At 52.3% G+C, this 17,523-nt stretch overlaps 2 protein-coding genes and 1 long non-coding RNA gene across 6 annotated transcripts; 1 reads left to right on the top strand and 2 right to left on the bottom strand.

Annotated features, from left to right (window-relative positions):
• Window positions 1-74: 74 nt before the first annotated feature.
• Window positions 75-6,359, bottom strand: C9H2orf72 (chromosome 9 C2orf72 homolog). Of its 3 annotated transcripts, XM_035334937.1 has the most exons (3): window positions 5,746-6,355; window positions 2,597-2,713; window positions 75-1,664 (listed from the first exon to the last, which is right to left on the bottom strand). In XM_035334937.1, exons 1-3 carry the CDS (start codon window positions 6,290-6,292, stop codon window positions 1,576-1,578), a joined length of 753 nt encoding a protein of 250 aa, XP_035190828.1. In that variant the 5' UTR covers window positions 6,293-6,355; the 3' UTR covers window positions 75-1,575. The 3 variants fall into 3 exon arrangements, with proteins under 3 accessions (XP_035190828.1, XP_035190827.1, XP_035190826.1); XM_035334936.1 differs by lacking the exons at window positions 75-1,664; window positions 2,597-2,713 and adding an exon at window positions 5,045-5,486 and having other exon boundaries at window positions 5,557-6,359; XM_035334935.1 differs by lacking the exons at window positions 75-1,664; window positions 2,597-2,713 and adding an exon at window positions 5,045-5,489 and having other exon boundaries at window positions 5,560-6,358.
• A 7,175-nt stretch (window positions 6,360-13,534) lies between these two features.
• On the top strand, window positions 13,535-14,224 carry LOC118171607. The gene is made up of 2 exons (XR_004753274.1): window positions 13,535-13,656; window positions 13,889-14,224. It is a non-coding gene; the product is annotated as an uncharacterized LOC118171607 (long non-coding RNA).
• RPL35A (ribosomal protein L35a) lies at window positions 14,225-17,482 on the bottom strand. Of its 2 annotated transcripts, none has more exons than XM_035334833.1 (5): window positions 17,372-17,482; window positions 17,013-17,055; window positions 16,039-16,191; window positions 15,013-15,157; window positions 14,225-14,283 (listed from the first exon to the last, which is right to left on the bottom strand). In XM_035334833.1, exons 2-5 carry the CDS (start codon window positions 17,021-17,023, stop codon window positions 14,260-14,262), a joined length of 333 nt encoding a protein of 110 aa, XP_035190724.1. In that variant the 5' UTR covers window positions 17,024-17,055; window positions 17,372-17,482; the 3' UTR covers window positions 14,225-14,259. The 2 variants fall into 2 exon arrangements, with proteins under 2 accessions (XP_035190724.1, XP_035190725.1); XM_035334834.1 differs by having other exon boundaries at window positions 17,388-17,414.
• Between the last annotated feature and the right edge of the window lie 41 nt (window positions 17,483-17,523).

Here is a 17,523-nt window from a genome sequence, read left to right as displayed (position 1 = left end):
AGTTCTTGCCACCGTGCATAATGTTATTTAAAAGACAACACTATGGTATACAAAAAAAAAATAAATAAATCTAGTTCAGCAATTAAATGTCTTTATTCTTTACAGCAGACACAGAAACAGAGCCCTTGAATTAGGAAATCAATTAAACATGTAAAATTTAATGCAGCACCATCATGTACCACTTAATGCAGGGGAAAAAAAAAAAAAAAAAAAAAATGTTACTTCAATCCTCAGCCAAAGGAAAAAAGAAAATACTTGGGGTCAAACGCATTCCCACTCACCCCTCTCGATACCACTTGCGCTTCATGAGTTTCAATGCAAATTTCAGTGCGAGGGAAAGGTGCAGTGATTTACCTATAAATTTCCAGTAAATAAATCCATTGGATTTGTAACACTGAGGTTTAACTGCAGATCTTTTGCGGGTCGCTTCTTCATTGGTACATTCTGGGTGGCAAAAGCCAAATACTGCAAGAAAACAAAGATTCACCTCTCCCAGCCCAAAGGGCAGAGCAGCACCATCATGAAGGGCAACGTCGTCACCCTGGTGAGGTAGGCAAGGTGTTGCCATCCCCACGCTGCTGGTGGGGAAACTGAGGCACGGAAAGACCGCTGACAGTCGCAGAGCCGGGTAACAAACCCAGCCCCTGCTTTGGGTAAGAGCTAGAGAAAAGCCAAAGGCACGCAGCTGGAGGGGCGTGCTGGCTGGAGCCGGCAGTACTTCAGATGCTTTGCTGCCACTGGGAAAAAGAAGTGAGAAAGAAGACAGACGGACACACAGGGAGGACGCACTGCCATCACCCAGCAAGGAACAGGGAGGCAGGACGTGAGGGGCTTGAAGGTTCTGGCCTGAGCTGGGTGAAACTCCAAAGGGACAGTCAGGAGCAAAGAAAGCCCAGCAGCTTGTGCCAAAAGCGGAACAAGACCCGTTCTGTGTTGCATTAAAATAAGCATAAAACAGGTATTCCATTATACATTTCCTGTAAACCAAGGATTTGTAGTTTTGTTGCTCCACAGACTACGGGTAGCCTTTTGGAACTGCTTAAACATTTCTTCACATCGCTTATCTATCTCTAAGCCTTTTCAGCTCGCCAAGACCTTATATTTAGTCCCACTGCAGTCTCCATGCCACCGTGTTGTCTTTTCCTTTTTTTTTTCTTGATCAGAGAGAGGGCAGGAACTTTAAAACAGCGATAAAGCATGAAAACAAGGCAGCAGACTGTTTGCCTGGGAGGCCAGCCCGGCAATCTCAGTGGGGAATTTTGCTCTAAATTAGCAAGCATTCCCCTTTCTTCATCAAAGTCCCAAAGTCCCCACGTCACCTTGCCCAGGGTACATTCCCAAGGGGCTTCTCCAAAGCCCAGTGTCCACCAGCAGCTGCAGGCACCCTGGGGCAGCAGGGCGCAGGGCAGGGGGTGGCTCTGGCATGGACCTCGGAGGCTGTTGGCAGCCGTGGAAGACCCTGGCGAATTCCAGCATCTCCTCGGAGCAGTGGGCTCTGCGAGGAGAGGGTGAGCGGGCACACAGCAGCTCCTCCTCCCACTGCTCCACACCAGCCAGGCAGGACCAGGACATGCTCTAGGTGCCCGCGCCTCCAGCAGCTTCTTCGTAGTTTCCGTTGGCAGACAGGCTGGTCAGAGCCACTTCCTGGGGGTCCTGCTGGTCATCTGCAAAGAGCACAGAGAGGTCAAGGGAGAGCCGGGTGGGAAACCCTTCCTCCTACAAACTGCAACTTAAACCTACATGGAAATAAAGCACATTTGTATGTTCTCACAACCTAAGCACAGCTGTTCTTTTTTGTAATGGATTCTCAATTTGTTTTACAAACTCAGCATCACCTCACCAAGTAGAGGTGACCTGTGAGCAAAGGAGCAGCATCCCTGCAGACAGCCCCACGGACTCCAGCAGACTCAGCAACCTCAAAATGCTCTGCACAGGTATGAGGCTTCACCTGCCTGGCATCGACTGCAAGATCAGGCACATCAATTTTCTGAGCTGCTGTCTTCCCCTAGAGGAGCTATCTCAACGCTGCACAAATTGGCCATTTCAGTTGTTTTTCTCAGACCCTCATGTTTTTTATGGAGGACACCCCCCTGCTCACACGCTCCATGCAGCAGCGTGTGTCTCCACACCACCCCTGAACAATTTCCTTCGAATCAGTGAGCCCAGGGCTGACTGCCCTCTTGCTCATCCCCTCCAGCCCCAATTGCAAGTGGTTTGGGAGCACTGCTCCCAGCAGTATTTGCAGAAAACATCATGTAAGATCGGGGTGATGCTTCCAATTCACTGTGTGGATGCAGAGCAGTCGTGTCGCCGGGATCTTGTGCAAAACGCAGCTGAGCCCAGCAGTGCTCCAGGGCTGTAGCTGGACGCTGGACCCACAGTGCTGGTATTTAGACAAGTGAAAGGTCAGAAGACACAGCTGCCAGGTGTCTTTATGTTCTGGCCAAACCTGAGCCAGGGAAGAGATGTCTGGAGCTGGAAATGGCTTCAGGAGGCCACCAGCAAGGGGTATGGGTGTGAGGACCACCAGGGAGCTGGTGAGGAACCTCCAGCAGTCACAGCAGGAGTACAAGGCCCTGGCGGGAGCTGGGCATACCTTCATGAACATTGTTCTCATCTTTTGATATGTGGCCTTTTCTCCAGCTCCTCCGGCTCCAAGAAGCGCACTGCAGGAAGGCAGGCAGCCTCCACCTCTCCCTCTCCTTCTCCTCTTCTGGACAAACGAGAGAAGACCAGTTCAGAACAGTGCTGGATCAGCGCCGTGCTCCCCCACCTCCCGACTCACCCCCTCCAGCAGCCCAGCTCCTCACAGCAAAACCAGGCCCTCCTTGCTGAAAAGCATAGGGCAGCTCCTGGAAATCCTCATCTCAGGCTTACAGTGCCTGAAAATTTATCCCCAGTGTTGGGTTCCACTGTGCCACAGGGCTGCCAGAACCCACCCTGAAGGCTCGTTTCCCCCAGCAGGTGCTGGTTTGGACACAGCAGCCACTGGTGGCACAGAAAGAGAAACCTGGCAGCAGCTCAGCCAGCGCACGTGGCGGTCCTGAGGACTAACACGCCTAGAGCACTTCTGCAGAAGGAAGTTTTTCGTTTGTATTACCACACAGCTTCTGCCACTCGACCTACTGACTGCTCCCCCCTTTATTCAGCAACCTTGCAGGGAGCAGGGACTTCCAGGACACCGAAAAAATAAAAATAAAGCTGTAATGTTTGCAAGGTGCAGAGAGCATGTGGCCTCCATCCACATCCAGCATTTATTCTGGAGGACAATAAAGGTTACTTACAAGCAAGTTACTTACAAGCTGCTGCAGTGTTTCACTATAACATTAAAGCTTGCAAACACTACAACATTTTTTTATGGTCTCCAAGAACAGCAGCTCAGCATCCCCATTGAAATACCTCAGCCTTTCACCTCCTAATCAGATCTTATCTCCCAGTAACAAATGATAAACTGTCCTTGTCTTATCACACCATTGCAACACCAAAACCTTTACATTAGCCGCATTTCCTACCTGTCCACAAACCTAAACCTGCAGCCACAAACACATCCCCTCTTCACAGCCCTCAGGGGCTCTGCACACACTGGGGAACCTGACTAGTTTCTGCTGACACCCGAGGCACGTGAGCCCTGTTGCTGCTCCCGTCCCAGATCCACCACACAATAAGCAGAGCCTGGGACCTTCCCAGCAAGGGGTTCAGCTCCGGGGTGGCTCTCCCGGGCAGGGCAGGGCAGTGATGTTCTGGGTGAGGAAGGGGCATGGAGGCTGGTCTGAAATAAAAAGGGGCACGAGCATACGGACGCAGCCTTACAAGTTATACCACTGTCAACAAACGTGGATGCTCCCAGTATCCTTATTCGGATGCAAGACCATCTGTTGTCAGCTTAGCACAAGCCCCTTTCAAAGCTGAGAAGGGAAAATTCAAAGCTGAGAAGGGATTTGTGACAGGCTCAGCCTCCGTTGATGACAACTTTCCGTGGCACCCCTGGAACCTGCTTTGCAGGGTGCTCCACAGCCCCAGGCCCATATTTCACACATTCCTCCCTCACATTACACTGAACATATTATTCTCCTGGGGGAAGGCCACAGCATGAAGGAGCCCAGGCCGCACCGAAGCCCTTTCTGAATCCCACGTGGCTGGCACTGCCAGGTCCCCACCTCTCCGGAGTGGCTCAGCAGGAGCCATGTGGAGATTTTGGTACGTAGAGCTCACAGGGGGCATGAAAAGAAGCTGACCCTGCAGCTGAGGAGCATCCTCATTGCACATGCAGGCCATGGGACACTTACATGACTAAGAGCACTGTCAGAGGTGAATTAAAGCTGAATCCTCCTACCCACAACATGTATAAAGCACACACAAACAGGCTGCTGGCAACACCTGCTCAGGCTTTCTGCTCCTCTTTCTCCACTGTGCTCCAATCCCACAGCTGCACGGAGCACGAATCGACAGCTAGTCAAAAAGAAGTGAGTTCTGAGGCAAGTGCCAGCAGTGCAAAGGGGGAAAAAGGTGACACGCCGGGATGGTTTTCTGCCTGTGCAGCTGCTGTCCCACCAGAGCAGAACTGGAGGGTGCACTGGCGTCTGGGAGATCACCAGAAGAAATTATTGCAGCAGGAACAATGTGAGGAAAGCAAAAGCCTGCAGGAGGAGGGAAGCTGGAAAGGGGAATACGCCTGCCTTGGTACAAAGGGTTGGCAGAAGACAGCCCCACATCCTCAAGGGGGGATGCAGTGGGTCCCAGGGAGATGCAGTGGGTCCCAGCAGTTCCAAAGCCCCTCAGCGTTCAGCTCCAGGATCCTGAGCTGAACCAATGGGAAGAAGCCCCTGAGGTGCAGCTGACTGTCCCCATGTCCCCGGTGTCACAGAGGAGCTGTCCCCGTGGAGCTGCAGGGCACTGCTGGGACCCCTCAGGGGCAGGGCCTAGAAAAAGCAGAACGTTGGAGCGCCTGGACATGAAACAGAGCAAAGTAGGAAAAATGAAAGGAAGGAAGAAGAAAGGGGAACAGCCCAAGACAAGCAGCGTCTAAGATTAACGTGAGCCCGTATTTTTTTGTGTGGCTGCCGCGAGGCAGAGCCTGCCCAGCTGCCCAGCGCCCTGTGCCTGCACACAAACGCGCCTCGCCTCTTGCCTCAAGGCCCCAGTGACATCCAGCTTTCATCCTGCCACCCTCACGATGCTCACACTGGCCACCAACAGCCTGTGGTTTTACACCCAAACGCCCACTTGTTCTGACTCATTCCATGAAGCCAACACCAGCACCTTCCTCCCGCAGGACCTGCAGCACGGGCTGCACCCCAAGCCCCTGTCCCCTGGAGGTAAGCACGGTGTGCCACCATGTCACAGCTGCCACCTGCCCCATCCCTGCCATCCAAGCGCTGCTTCAGTGCTTCCCAACTTTCCCCAGCTGCCAGGGCTGAGATTCCCACCAGGAAGGGGCAGATCCCACTGGGAAGGCTCAGACCCCACCAGTGTGAAGCCGATTCCTTTGGGAACAGCCAGATCTCCCCAGAGAGGGGCAGATCTCACTGCAATGGCACAGCTCCCATGGCGGAGAGCCAGGTCCAACCAAGGAGGGACTGATCCCACTGGCCAACGGAGCAAATCCCATTGCAGAAGGCCATATCCCATTGAGAAGCAGCACTTCTCCTCGAGACAGGATCCCATCGGGATGGAAAAGACCCCAGTGGGAAGCACCACGCGGCTCCCTGACCCACCCGGGCGGGATGCCCACCCCGTACCCGGTACCTGCGGGGTGCTGCAGGGCTGCTCGCAGAGCTCGGCACGCTGCGGCACGGCACTCTTGGAGGGCTGCGGGGCTGCCGGGGCTGTAGCGAGCCCCCTGCACGGTTCCCGGGGCCGGGAAGTGGCGGCGGAGGGTGGCGTCCAGCACCGCCGCGTCCTCCCCGTCCCCCCCGGGCAGAAGGACACCGACGACGGCGGCGGGCGGCGGCCCCGGGGGGAGGCGACCCCGCACGTCCCGCACCACCTCCCGCAGCCGTGCCCGGTTCCCTCGGCCCCTCGCCGCCCCGCCGCGGCACAGCACCAGCAGCAGACCCGCTGACAGCGCCCGACGCCCTCCGCCCCGGGACCGGCACCGGGAGCGGGACGGGCAGCCCGGGGTCGGTCCCGGTGCCGGAGGAGCCTCGTCTCCCAGCAAGTCTCGGGCGAACGAGGCCAAGGTGGAGGCCACCGGAGCTCCCTCGGCCACCTCGGCCACCAGCAGCACTGCCCGCCGCCCGCCCGCCCGCTCCACCAGCGCCCGCAGCTCCCGCAGCTCCTCCGCAGCCTCCATCCTCCGCAGCAGCCTCCGCAGCCTCCTCCGCAGCCTCCCCAGCCTCCGCCGAGCCCGGCCCGCAGCAGCGCACCGCCTCCCGGACCGCCTCCGGGCACTGGGCCCGGAGCTCCTCAAGGGGCTGGCCCCATCCCGGCCCCATCCCACCGCCCCCCGGCCCCAAAGCAGCCCCCCAGCACGCCGAGGCCCCCGGCACGGGCCTCCTGGTGAACGCGGGAGGTGCTGGAAGGCAGGTGAAATAAGGTGGGGAGGGGTAGAGGAGGATGTGAGGGTTGCAAAGGGGGCACGTATGAGGCACTGACAGAGGAGGGGGTGATAGCACACCCCACGAGTGTAATGTGCACCCCCAGTGTGTGACACGCTGAGACACAGGGTGGCAATGGGGTGGCCTCCATGGGCACTTTGGGCTATAGCCCACAGCTGGCTGTGCTATAACCACGATAACACCACGCCTTGGGGAGCAGTCAGCACCCCAAGGGCCATACCCACCTCACAGCTCACAGGTTCCCCAATTCCTGCACAAGCACAAAGCCCCAGAAACACCCCAAAGCCAAGCTGCGTCCCCACCCCACAGGCTGCACCTCAGGCTCCCTTCCCACATAATCCCCCTCTACAAACACCCCCCCCCCCCCCCAGCACAGCCCCTCAGCCCCACCGGCCCTGGGGCACGTCCCATGGGGGCACAGGATGCTTGCAGGGGTAAATGCGGGGCTGTAACTAGGATTTCAGTGCTGGCATGTGTTTAACAGCCCCAGCACAGGGAAGAGGCCATGAGCGGGCTCTGCCAGCCGATGGTGAATGAACACCACGTGAGGGCCGGTGCCGTGCCCAGCCCTGGCAAGGCGTTGGCATGCCTGTAGGTGAACCAGGAAGCTCCAACCCGCAGCACACGTGGTGAATGCTTTCCCTATTCCGTGCCATAAACAGGTCCCAGACTCCCCCCAAATATTTAATAGCTCCCCATTTAATGGGGAATGAATGGCTTGGAGGTGCCAGCAGCAGGCAGCCACCCTTGCAGAACACCTCTGTGGGACATGGAGACCCCAGAGAGCTAAGGACAAAAGCAGAGCAGAAATCCATGCACCCACCCAGCCACCTGGGGCCTGTGATTCCCAAGAGGTGCCCCTAAGGTGGCAGAGCCGGGGTGCCTGCTCCCTGCCTGTCCCCTTGGCCACCAGCAGCTCCTCAGGCACAGCCAAGGTGGGGCAGCTCAGGGAGGTCGCTGTGTGCCCCCAGTTTTGACCCAGGGAAATGTGTGGTTCAGCTACAACGGGCTTAGCAAACACTGCCCCATGCCAGCACTGTGGGGCTGGACAGCCCGGGCAAGGGTTTCAGAGAGACTTTCTGCCCTAGCTCTTAGTAAAAGTAACTTACTCATTGACTAGTGCTGATAACCAGGTTAGGGGAGATAAACCAGGAGGATTAGACCCCTCTTCCAAAGATCAGGGTCTGTTGTTGCAAAAGGCTACATTCCCATGCCAGCATGGGGATCCTGAGAGCAGATGTCAGCGTGCCAGGGCTACAGTCGGACACAGTTCAACAGCCAGGTCTGGCCTTGTTGCCCAAGTTTTGCATTTATGAGGATCTCCTCTCATCTGGTCAGAGTCCTGCTCGTGGCCCTGCATTTTATCTGGAGAAGAGCCCTGGGTGCAGTCAGCACTAAGAGCCATGCCAGGAACAGCAGCAGGAGCATTGGGAAGGTGCAGGTCTCCAGCAGCCCAAAGCCCTGGGGTTTCTCTGCTCACACCTTCCTCTCTTACAGAATTTTGGGTATGGATCTCATACCAGGGATTCTCCAGAAGCCAGACACAAGCAGAAGGGCTCCAGGAAGGGATTTGTATAGCAAGACAGCTGAAGAGTTCCTCCCTGCAAGCACCAAGCCAAGGAAAAGCTCTTGCTTTGGCCAGTTTGACCAGGGGAAGCCCAGACCTGTTTGCTCTGAGGATGTGAGACGCTCCCTGCAAACCACCACATCCTGCAGCGCGGCAGTGCCAGCGACATCCTACCTGATGTGCAAAGACCATCATAGCATCATTCTCACAGGGCTCTTCTCAACCAGTGCTGTGCCAGTGGCTTGCACAGAGACACCAAAGTGCCTTGGGAAGGGGGCTTTTGGCAGGTCACTCCCTGGGTTAAGTTTTGCCTTGTGGGGAGGGTACAGGAAAAACCGCAGGGATCTTCCCAGCTCAGCCCAGAACAAGCACTGCTGGCTATTCCTCCTCAGTGGCCCTGACGTTTAAACTGCCAGCACAGTCACCCAAAAACTAATATTTGGGAACGGACGGAGCTGTTCTTTGTGGCCTCTGCAATTGTATGGTTAATTTTGGGTACACATCTACTATTGCCAGGGGGGGCTGGTTAGAAAGGTGAATGTCACCCACAATACCCAAACAACCTCGTTTACATTTCCTTACTCATTAACAGAGGCAAGATCTAACAGCAAATACACTTTTATCTCCCCTTGTGTTACTTAAAGAGATACAGCTCGCACAGGTCAGAGGCAGCCGTCAGCTCAGCAGTATTGGCAGTCCCCAGTGAAGTGACTTCAGAGCTCTGGCAGGCGTCCGAGCAGAAAGCCAGATGTGTTTACAAGGCCCGACACTCTGCCCTTTGCCTTCAGACAGCAATCTGACAGAAATGCTTGTAGAAAATCTCTACAGCTCGCCCTAAGCAAGGCAGGGTAATTGCACCTCTTACATATTCCCGTGCCTGTTCAGGGAAAACACATCATCTCTTCATTTTGGACTTCAAAAGGGGGAAGAGAGGATGCGTTCTCCAGAGAAATAAATATACCCTTTACATTAGTAGTGCCTTGATGTCTAGGCAAGACCAAAGATCTGTGGGATTAGGCCCCTTAGGAGATGCATTTACCATGATTCACCTCTCATCTAAAGAGAGCAGAGAGGATGGGATAAAGGATTCTCTTCTTTCCTTTCTATTTATGTGTATCCCAAGCAGGTTTCCAACCCAAAGATTTCCCAACCCCACTTTGCCATCAGCTGTTTGGTGAAGCTTCTCCCATCATCAGTTTCTTCTGATGCAGACAAAATCCTGGGGTTTTTGCTTAGAGATAATGAATTACTGGGCCCTGCCAGAGCCAAGGAAGAAATAACCACGATGCCACTGTCCCTGTGCTCCCGGCCTCATCAGGGCCTAAAACCTAGTGGTCATCGGTTTGATGGCAGGGCCTGAGCCATGAAGGACAGGCCCATCAACTTCCCAGGCTGGAGGTGTTCCAATGGGCAGAGCAGGATGTTTTGGAGCTGCCTGCTTTCACACCGTTGAGCCCTGAAAGAGGCCACGGGTAGCCAGCTGGCAAGGTTCCCTCCTGGCACCCTACAAGATTGCCCCAATGTGCGTTTGGACTTTGTCCTAGCACGTAGGCAGGATGCATTGGATCAGTAAGGAGCAGGGCTACCAACGTTTTTTTCAGAAAGAGGCAAAGCTTGGTTTGAGTGCCATTTTGATCAAAATCTTTGGGAGGTGGCAATCACATGTTCATACACCAGGAGCCCACAGGACAGCCGATCCTTGATGTTTGCAGTGTGTGATGCCAGCTGAGCAGAGCAGATCATTCTCCCTGCCTTGGGAAGAGACCTTCAGTGCTTGGCTGATTTCTGGGCCATTGGGCAGTGCTAATGCTTGCTTGCATGTCTCTCCCTTCTTTGGGCTCTAGCCGAGGGGGCCAGACAGCTTTCAGGCCACAGCAGCTGGTTCCCGCTTTGCTGGAGCTCAGTGCCCCTTCTCGCCCAGCAGCCATCACCACCACATGAAAGTTCCTCAACCTGAGAAGGGCTTTAAACATTTAAAGAGTGGCTCTCCCATGACTTGGCCTCATTGGACACCTAATTGGAGGAGCAACCACAGCAGCAGAGCAGGCAGCTCTGAGCCTCCTGTGTCCACTCAGGATGAGCCAGGGAAGGACACACGGCAGCCCAAGAGCATCATGGCCTTCTGCTTCTTCTCCTTCCCATGTGATCGCACTCCTGCTCCAGCCACACACCCCTGCAGCAGCAGCACTGGTCCCTGCAGGGTATCCCGGTGGTCCCAGGATTGCAGCCTCGTGCTTCACAGCTTCTGCCCCACCAGCAGCACTTGGCAGTGCCACGCATCACCACACAAAGTGCCTGGACATGGCAGGAACGTGCTGACAGGAGAAACTTGAGTGACACACGAGTTGTGCCTGAAATTGGATGGCTAACTAGCTTTCGGATGTTTCAGCAGATAGTAGAGGCACAGGATTTCAATACCTGAACATGCTTTAAGCATGCTCGAATGTGCTGATGAGTCTTTTGAAGCCAAACTTTCTACAATGACAAGCTGTCCGAAATGCCTGCAGCAAACAGAAAGCATCTTGTGTTGACTCGAGGGAGCTAATTTCTGCTTTAGCTTGAACCAAATCAGCAAGTGAATGCTCTAAAAAAAGGTGGGGCCTGATTGCTCCCGGAAGGACTCTTCCGCAAAAGAGAAATCAGGTCAAGTGTGCTACAATTATGTCCAAACAACCAGACAAGGTCATTTTCCTCCCTGTCTTTTAACCCCCCCCCCCCCCCAACCAAAACCTCATCCAAGAGGCTGCAAAGTACCAGCATCACCAAAACACTTACAGAAGTGTTGCTTTGCTTCTATCACCTCATTATCCTTAAGGATGTGGAAAGAACCCATACTTGAAATAAAACCTGGAGGGTCCTTTCTCTCAGTAATGTTGGCTCAGAGGCTCTGTACCAACTTCAAGTCCTACCCTTTCCATGATACACTGAACATACCTGCAGTTTCAGCAGCAGTTTCACAGTATTTGATGTTTATTGCTTTAAAGCTTATAGGAACACACAGACAGGGAAATGAAATAAACACTAGGCTTTAATATTTCTTTTGGTGTTAGATTGTTAGCTGGATATAAGATCTGACTAAAGCACACCTAAAGCACACCTAAAGCACACACATTTAAAGTCCTAACACAAAAAAGCACGACTAACAATGGTGCCTTGTCATGCCCAGAAAGGATGGGATGTGAGTTGAGCAATTATCTACTGCTTCCACAGTGACACCGATTCAAGACCACTCATCCCAGTAATTCAACTGGGGCAGGGTAGGTGGGAAGGTCCCCATCCAGCCACTGTAACAAGTTCAGACAGCACATCTTCAGCCCTTCAACTATTCTGGTGTGCAGAGAGTAGCTTGAGAACAACCAGCATGCTAATGGCAAACAACACATCAGGAGATGGACTGTTACCTTGTCTGCAGCATCTTGGCCATCCCATCATCCTGTCTACAAAGAACCCTGGGGAATTTCAGGAGCTTTGTGCTGATAGGAATTATGTACTAAAGACCTCAGCTCCCAGGCTCTTCTGGAAAAGCGTGGTCTTAGCTCTTACACCTGGATTTCTTTCACTGTGCCAGTGTTGGGACAGTCTAAAGCCCAGAGGCAGCTGTCCTGCTCTAACTCCCTCCCTGCTCACAGCTAAACCAGCCCAGCAGGTTTCTAGGGGGCATTGCCTTGCTCAAATATCTCATTTCATGCAAAGAAGAAACTCAGTGATTTTTGATAGGAGATTCCTGAGGTAAGTTGTTCAGCTTTGATGCAGCAGTCACGGTTTTGGAGCAAGCATGGCATGAAGCTGAGGGAGCAGTGTCCCCTTGTGGCAGGAGGCAGCCGAGACATCCTCAGGATCCTGCCTTGTCCTCCACTGCAGGTTGCACACAGAGATGTGTATAATGTCTGTCCTTCCTTGGGACATTATTTCAATTCCCAGATCACGTTGCTTGTGAAGCCCAGCTCATCCTCCCTCCTGTATCTGAACCTGGTCATTAAGCATCTCGTTGGCCTACCCTGCTCCTCAGGCCCCTACAGGCCCTAACCCAAGCACGTGATTGTTTCCACAAAGCCTCCCTCTTCCTCTCTTACCCGACATTTAGATGTGTCTCAGGTTACCTTCCTGGTAGTTTGTAACTTCTCTCAGCGCTCTATATGCGGCTCTCTTGGCCTCCAGGATCCCATACTGCCTCCAGAGCCAGTTGCTGGCAAGCCCCAGCCAGCACACTGCATCCTCCAAGGTGCTTCCACTGCCCACGTGGGCTGGATGGATCACCACCAGCACATGGGGGAGGAGGTTCCTCAACTTCCAGAGGGTCTCACCCAGAAGAGCCCGCTGCACGAGCTGCTTCAAAATGGTTGCTTGCCACAGCATAAAAATCAGATGCAGCCAAATCTCCTCCTTTTTCTTCCTCCTTCATCCTCTCCACCTGCTGTAGTTTGGCACGCTAATTGTGCCAAACAAATCCTGGACAAAATCCAGCAGCACAGCAGGGGCTGTCGCATATGCATCTTCCATCTCCATCAGCAGCAACTTCCCCTTTTGCCCCCCCAGCACGTCCAGCAGGTGAAGGAGCTCCCAGCTGGTTTGGTTCACGAAGGAGCAGGCAGCAGGCTCCTCTGATGCCACAGCTCCCTCCCATGCAGTATTTGTACTGCACTGCACTTTGAAGGAGTCGAAGGGGTTTTCACTTGGAAGCTGCAGCACAGGCAGTAGCATTAAAGCGGCCTTCCAACAGGCTATACCTGCTTTGAGCAGCCGCTACGCACAGCCAAACACACTGGTTTTGGCAGGACCAGCTGAATGCTGTAGTTGAGTTGTGACACAAAGAATAACTCAAAATCAGCACTCGTTACCTTCTCTTCAGCAGAAGCCAAACACTCAGCAGTGACCATAGTCTGATCCATGTGCTGTCACCCTATGATTTGCTCACGTTTCCTCCTCTTTCCTCTGGTACAGCCCCAACCTGGAAGTTCAGTTTATATTCCACCCCACCCTGCTTTGAATCCTACGTGTACAACTTGGTATTTCTAAGAATAAAGCCCTGCTTGACCCAAGTACCCTATAAGCTGCCCAGTTTCTCTCCATGTAAAAGCTGCTGCTTTTCTCTGCAAGTTCTCATACAAGCAGCGGGGACAGGCAAGCTCTCATTCATGAGGGAAAAAAAACCTCACATTGGAGTGAGGGTTAGGGCAATGACTCACCTGCCTCAGCAGCCAGGGATGCTTTCCTAGTGTCTGAGCTGCTGTGATGAATCAGCAGTTATCACCCTCTTAGGGTACCGATGGGTCATTTGGGGAGGAAAGGAAGACTAGGACATCAGCAGTAGCCATGCCAACCTGCAGCTGCGTGCAACCTCCCTTAAAATTACCCAGTATTTTTGAGAAGTGTACCAAGAAACTCAGACTTTAAAGTATTCTTCAACCTGTTTTAACTGCCTTTTTGTTCAACAAACTTTAAAAAAAGCATGAAAGTAACAGGGTATCCTGATTTAAAGATCATTCCCATCCCACATACTCTTTGTGGTAAGGCTGGAAAGGAAACCAGCAGGTATTAACGCTCACACTAGAGCCGTACAATGAAAACGTCAGACAGGTGCATACCTGTTACACAGAGCAGACACTAACGGCACACATGCTGTCCAGCCAAATGCGGCCTCTCTGATTCTATTAAAACTATTGTTTTTAGATGAGAGCTGGAAGGACTTACACATGCTAAGATTTCATGTCCCACTACACAATTCTGTCCTAACAGCAGTCACTGCCAAGTTCACAAGAAACAGGAATACAAGCTTTCCCCTAACTGGGAGGAGAGGAAATATTTCTCCCATTCTGTAGAAAACTTGCGTGCACAGTCTGAGGTTGTAAACATTTATTGCTTAGCCCTGCAAATCAGTCGTTCTACGATGGAGGCAAAGACAGGTCATGGTAAGGGCTGCCGGTTATTTGCCTTTAGAATGTAGCCTGCTGTACAAGTGCCTTGCTGGGTCAAATCTCCCTCTTTGGATCTAGTCTGGAGTCACTACTGCATCACTGCGCTGTACACTCTGATATGCCACTGAAGAATAATGAAATCCCTCAAAATAGGTGGAGAAGATAAAAATAGGAATGTACAAAAATGAAACAGACTCTGCATTTTATTTCCAATAAAAATTTAGATCCTAGATGGATACAGCATCTGTAAAAAAAATAAAATAGAATCATGTTAGATACCTTATTGTGGGACTGATCTTAAACAAGCTTCTCTTCAACTGCTATAAAAGCAACTCCCCCATTTACACGAGAGGTACAAGAATTAAGAAAGCGTTACAGCTAGTTTCGTGACTCAAGTAGCACTTTGTTACCCAGGCTCCCCCCAGAGTTGTTGGCCCTCCTGCTCACTGAGAGGAAGAGGATTCATGTATCTGGTTTCAGGATTTAACCATGCAGCTCCTACTGTGCTTTTCCTAAGGCACAGGAGAAAGAATCAACACCCCCATGATGCTTCTTCAGACAAGATCACTAGGAAGATAATTGCCCCTCAGTTAAAAACATTTGGGAGGTAGGAGAAAAAAACTGATGCCCCAGTTCCCTTGCCAGTGGGTTGGAACCGGGGCAGAAGAGTGCAAAAAGTATGTACGCAAGATGCAAGGAAGAGAAATCAAGATATCTTTAACAAGAGAGCTGAAAGAGTCCAGGAACTTTAAGAGCCTTTCCAGGCAACCTGAACAAGCTTACAAAACTCTTCACAATGCAACAAATCCTCTCAGCACAAGCAGCCAGCAATAAACCTCTCCTAACTTCACAAAGAATACACAACAGCAACAGAACAAAATCAGAGTTCAAGCTTTCCCTCATAGTCAGGGGAATTAAAAAGCACCCTCAAAGCTGCCAATGAATGCCTCGTTGCTGAAGTAGAGCTACTCACCACTCGGATTCTGTGTCCAATGGCCTTGGCAGGGAGGTTGGAACGGAACTTGGCACGAACCATGCCGCTGTTCCCATGGGCACGGGTTACCTTCCCCCAGATCACTCGTGTCCTGTTGGGCTTGCCACCAGGGGTTGCAGTGTTGCTGAGGAAACAGAAAAGCTTCTGAGCACATAAATTGCACTGTGCCTTCCAAATGGGTTAAGTGCTGCAGCTTATCAGAAGCTCCACTAAAGAAATATTAACAAACCATAAAGCTTAAGAACATGGAAAACACTGATGTTTAAATCAAAACGAGAACTCCTCCATTTCTGTTCCAAACGAAACATCTTTTCCTAAGATTTCTCCAGAAAATCCACAGGCATGAGCCTAAGGCACTGGGACAGGCCACAGCTACCTTAGAAGTCATATGCTATTGTCAAAAGGATGGTGGTCATACAAACAGCCTGATGAATTTTATTCAAGACAATTCTAAACTCCTGTATCTCAACAACTATGCTCAAAGAAAAAGTAAGTGGAAGGCAATAAGCGACCGCTCTAAAGACCTCCACCAATGCTAGCACAGAAGTGTTCTGACACAGACACACAGAAGTCAGGATAAACTCCTCCAGCCTTCACAGAATGTTCTGCCATTAAACATCCCAGTAACACACAGTGCTCAGCACAAGTTCATCGCACCTCAATTTGCTCTATCAACCTGCCTCCAGTTTTTGCCAGACCCAAGGTTGCTTTTCTTCTCATTTGCCCTCTAATGCATCATTTATAACACTGAATGATTATTATACATTAGTTTCATGATCTGAATGATAAATAGGTCAACTAACTGAAAAATAACAAAGGACTTCAAACCTAAGACCAAACAAGGAAACTGCTCTACACAATACTGTATGGACATTTGTTTGCAAGTTGAGCTCTTTCTTTTTTGTTTCTATCTAAAGATACCTAAGCAGACTGCTCACACCCCAGTATTTGCAGAACCTGATACATAAGCTGACAAATTTAGCATAACAGTAGGAAGTGACTTACTTTTTTGCTTTGTATACATAGGCACACCTCTTGCCCAAGTAGAACTCTGTCTCCTGGCGAGCATAGACACCTTCAATTTTCAGAAGGGCGGTGTGCTCTCGCTGGTTTCGGAGGCCACGTTTGTAGCCAGCAAAAATGGCCTTGGACCACAACCTGAAGGTATTGAAAGTGTACAAATTAACTCTGCCCAAAATATTAATGTATGCATACTAAATACTTTGAATTTCTTGTGCTACAGTTAAGCATGAGATGCTGGACGATAAAGTATTAGCAATTCGTTTGCAGCCTCAAATTGCATTTATGTGGACAGGCAGAAACAGAGCCCTAGAACTCAATGCACGTGTGCTGGACAAGTGACACAAACTCAACAATTCTCCATGACAATGACCCGCCTGTGCTACATGCTTAAAGTAGCGACATGGCTTGTTGCACAAAACACATCCATGTCTCAACTGCATACAGTAACTGGCTGATGATACAATGCCATTAAGGGAAGCTACGCAGTTCTGGCTTCCACATAAATATTAAAACAAAATGCTGTGATTCAGTTTTAATCCCCCTGCTGTTTGAGAACACAATCCTCCCTATATCTATTAAAAAAAATCATTGTCACAGTAACTCCATTACTTAAGGAAACAGTATGATCAAGACTGAGACTAGTCCAACAAAGCCAATATTAACAGTCAGCACCTACTGACAGTTGTGGGACAACACAGCTCACAACATGGACAACTACAACCAGTTAAAGGCATGGGTTTCAGAAAACACAGACCCAATTACGGCCGTTTGACAAACACCCAGGACAACCAGGTGTACTGGGCAGAGGAGCTGTCCTGGAAAATCAGAGCAGGCACAGAAGACAGCTCACTGCCCGCAGCTTTCTCCAAACGCTAACAGACGCTCCGTTTCCAGTAAGACCTGCCAAAAGCACGCCGTAACCACGAGCCAAACGCAGCGTGGGGCAGCTCACTCACCTCCCGCTCATGGTGTCCTCCTACAGCCCTGGTCCCGGCAGGCCTAAAACGACACACACACGCCGTCAGCCTCCCCCGGCCGCCACCTCCGCCCCGCCGGGCGAGCGGGGCCCGCCGCAGCCTCCCGGAGCCGGCCCCTGTCTCATGGCGGGGGGGGGGGGGGGCCTCCGCCGGCATCGGCCGCTCCAGGCCTCAGGCGGCGGCCAGCACCATCCGCCGCGCATCGGCGCCATCCCGCCCGCTCCTTCTCCCGCACGGCGCCAGCCACAACGCCCCGGGAGCCCCGCGCCCGCCGGCAGCCCCATGGCGGGGGCAGCCCCCTCCCGTCCCCATCCCGGCACCGCCGCGGCCCGGCTCACCCCTATGGCTGCGCACCAAGATGGCGGCGAAAGGGAGAACCCCCCCCGCTGCCTGCCGGGATACGGGCCGCGAAGGCCCCCGCCGGCGGGCGGCCCCAATGGCGCCTGAGTGGAAAAAAAAAAAATAGACGCGGCCCCAACAGCTCGCGGAC

Source organism: Oxyura jamaicensis, chromosome 9 (genome assembly GCF_011077185.1).
Source record: "Oxyura jamaicensis isolate SHBP4307 breed ruddy duck chromosome 9, BPBGC_Ojam_1.0, whole genome shotgun sequence".
Classification (NCBI taxonomy): domain Eukaryota; kingdom Metazoa; phylum Chordata; class Aves; order Anseriformes; family Anatidae; genus Oxyura; species Oxyura jamaicensis.
Note: the sequence above shows the minus strand (reverse complement) of the source record. Positions and strands in the feature narration are given on the sequence as shown.

Excerpts from the sequence above, each read along its gene's own strand:
- C9H2orf72 (XM_035334936.1), bottom strand. The coding sequence starts at position 6,292 with ATGGAGGCTGCGGAGGAGCTGCGGGAGCTGCGGGCGCTGGTGGAGCGG. Across the intron at positions 5,487-5,556 it reads TCCCTCCTTGGTTGGACCTG|AAGGAATCGGCTTCACACTG; the intron begins GCTCTCCGCCAT and ends TGGCTGTTCCCA.
- RPL35A (XM_035334833.1), bottom strand. Across the intron at positions 15,158-16,038 it reads TATGTATACAAAGCAAAAAA|CAACACTGCAACCCCTGGTG; the intron begins GTAAGTCACTTC and ends CTGTTTCCTCAG. Across the intron at positions 14,284-15,012 it reads TTGGACACAGAATCCGAGTG|ATGCTGTATCCATCTAGGAT; the intron begins GTGAGTAGCTCT and ends TTTTTTTTACAG.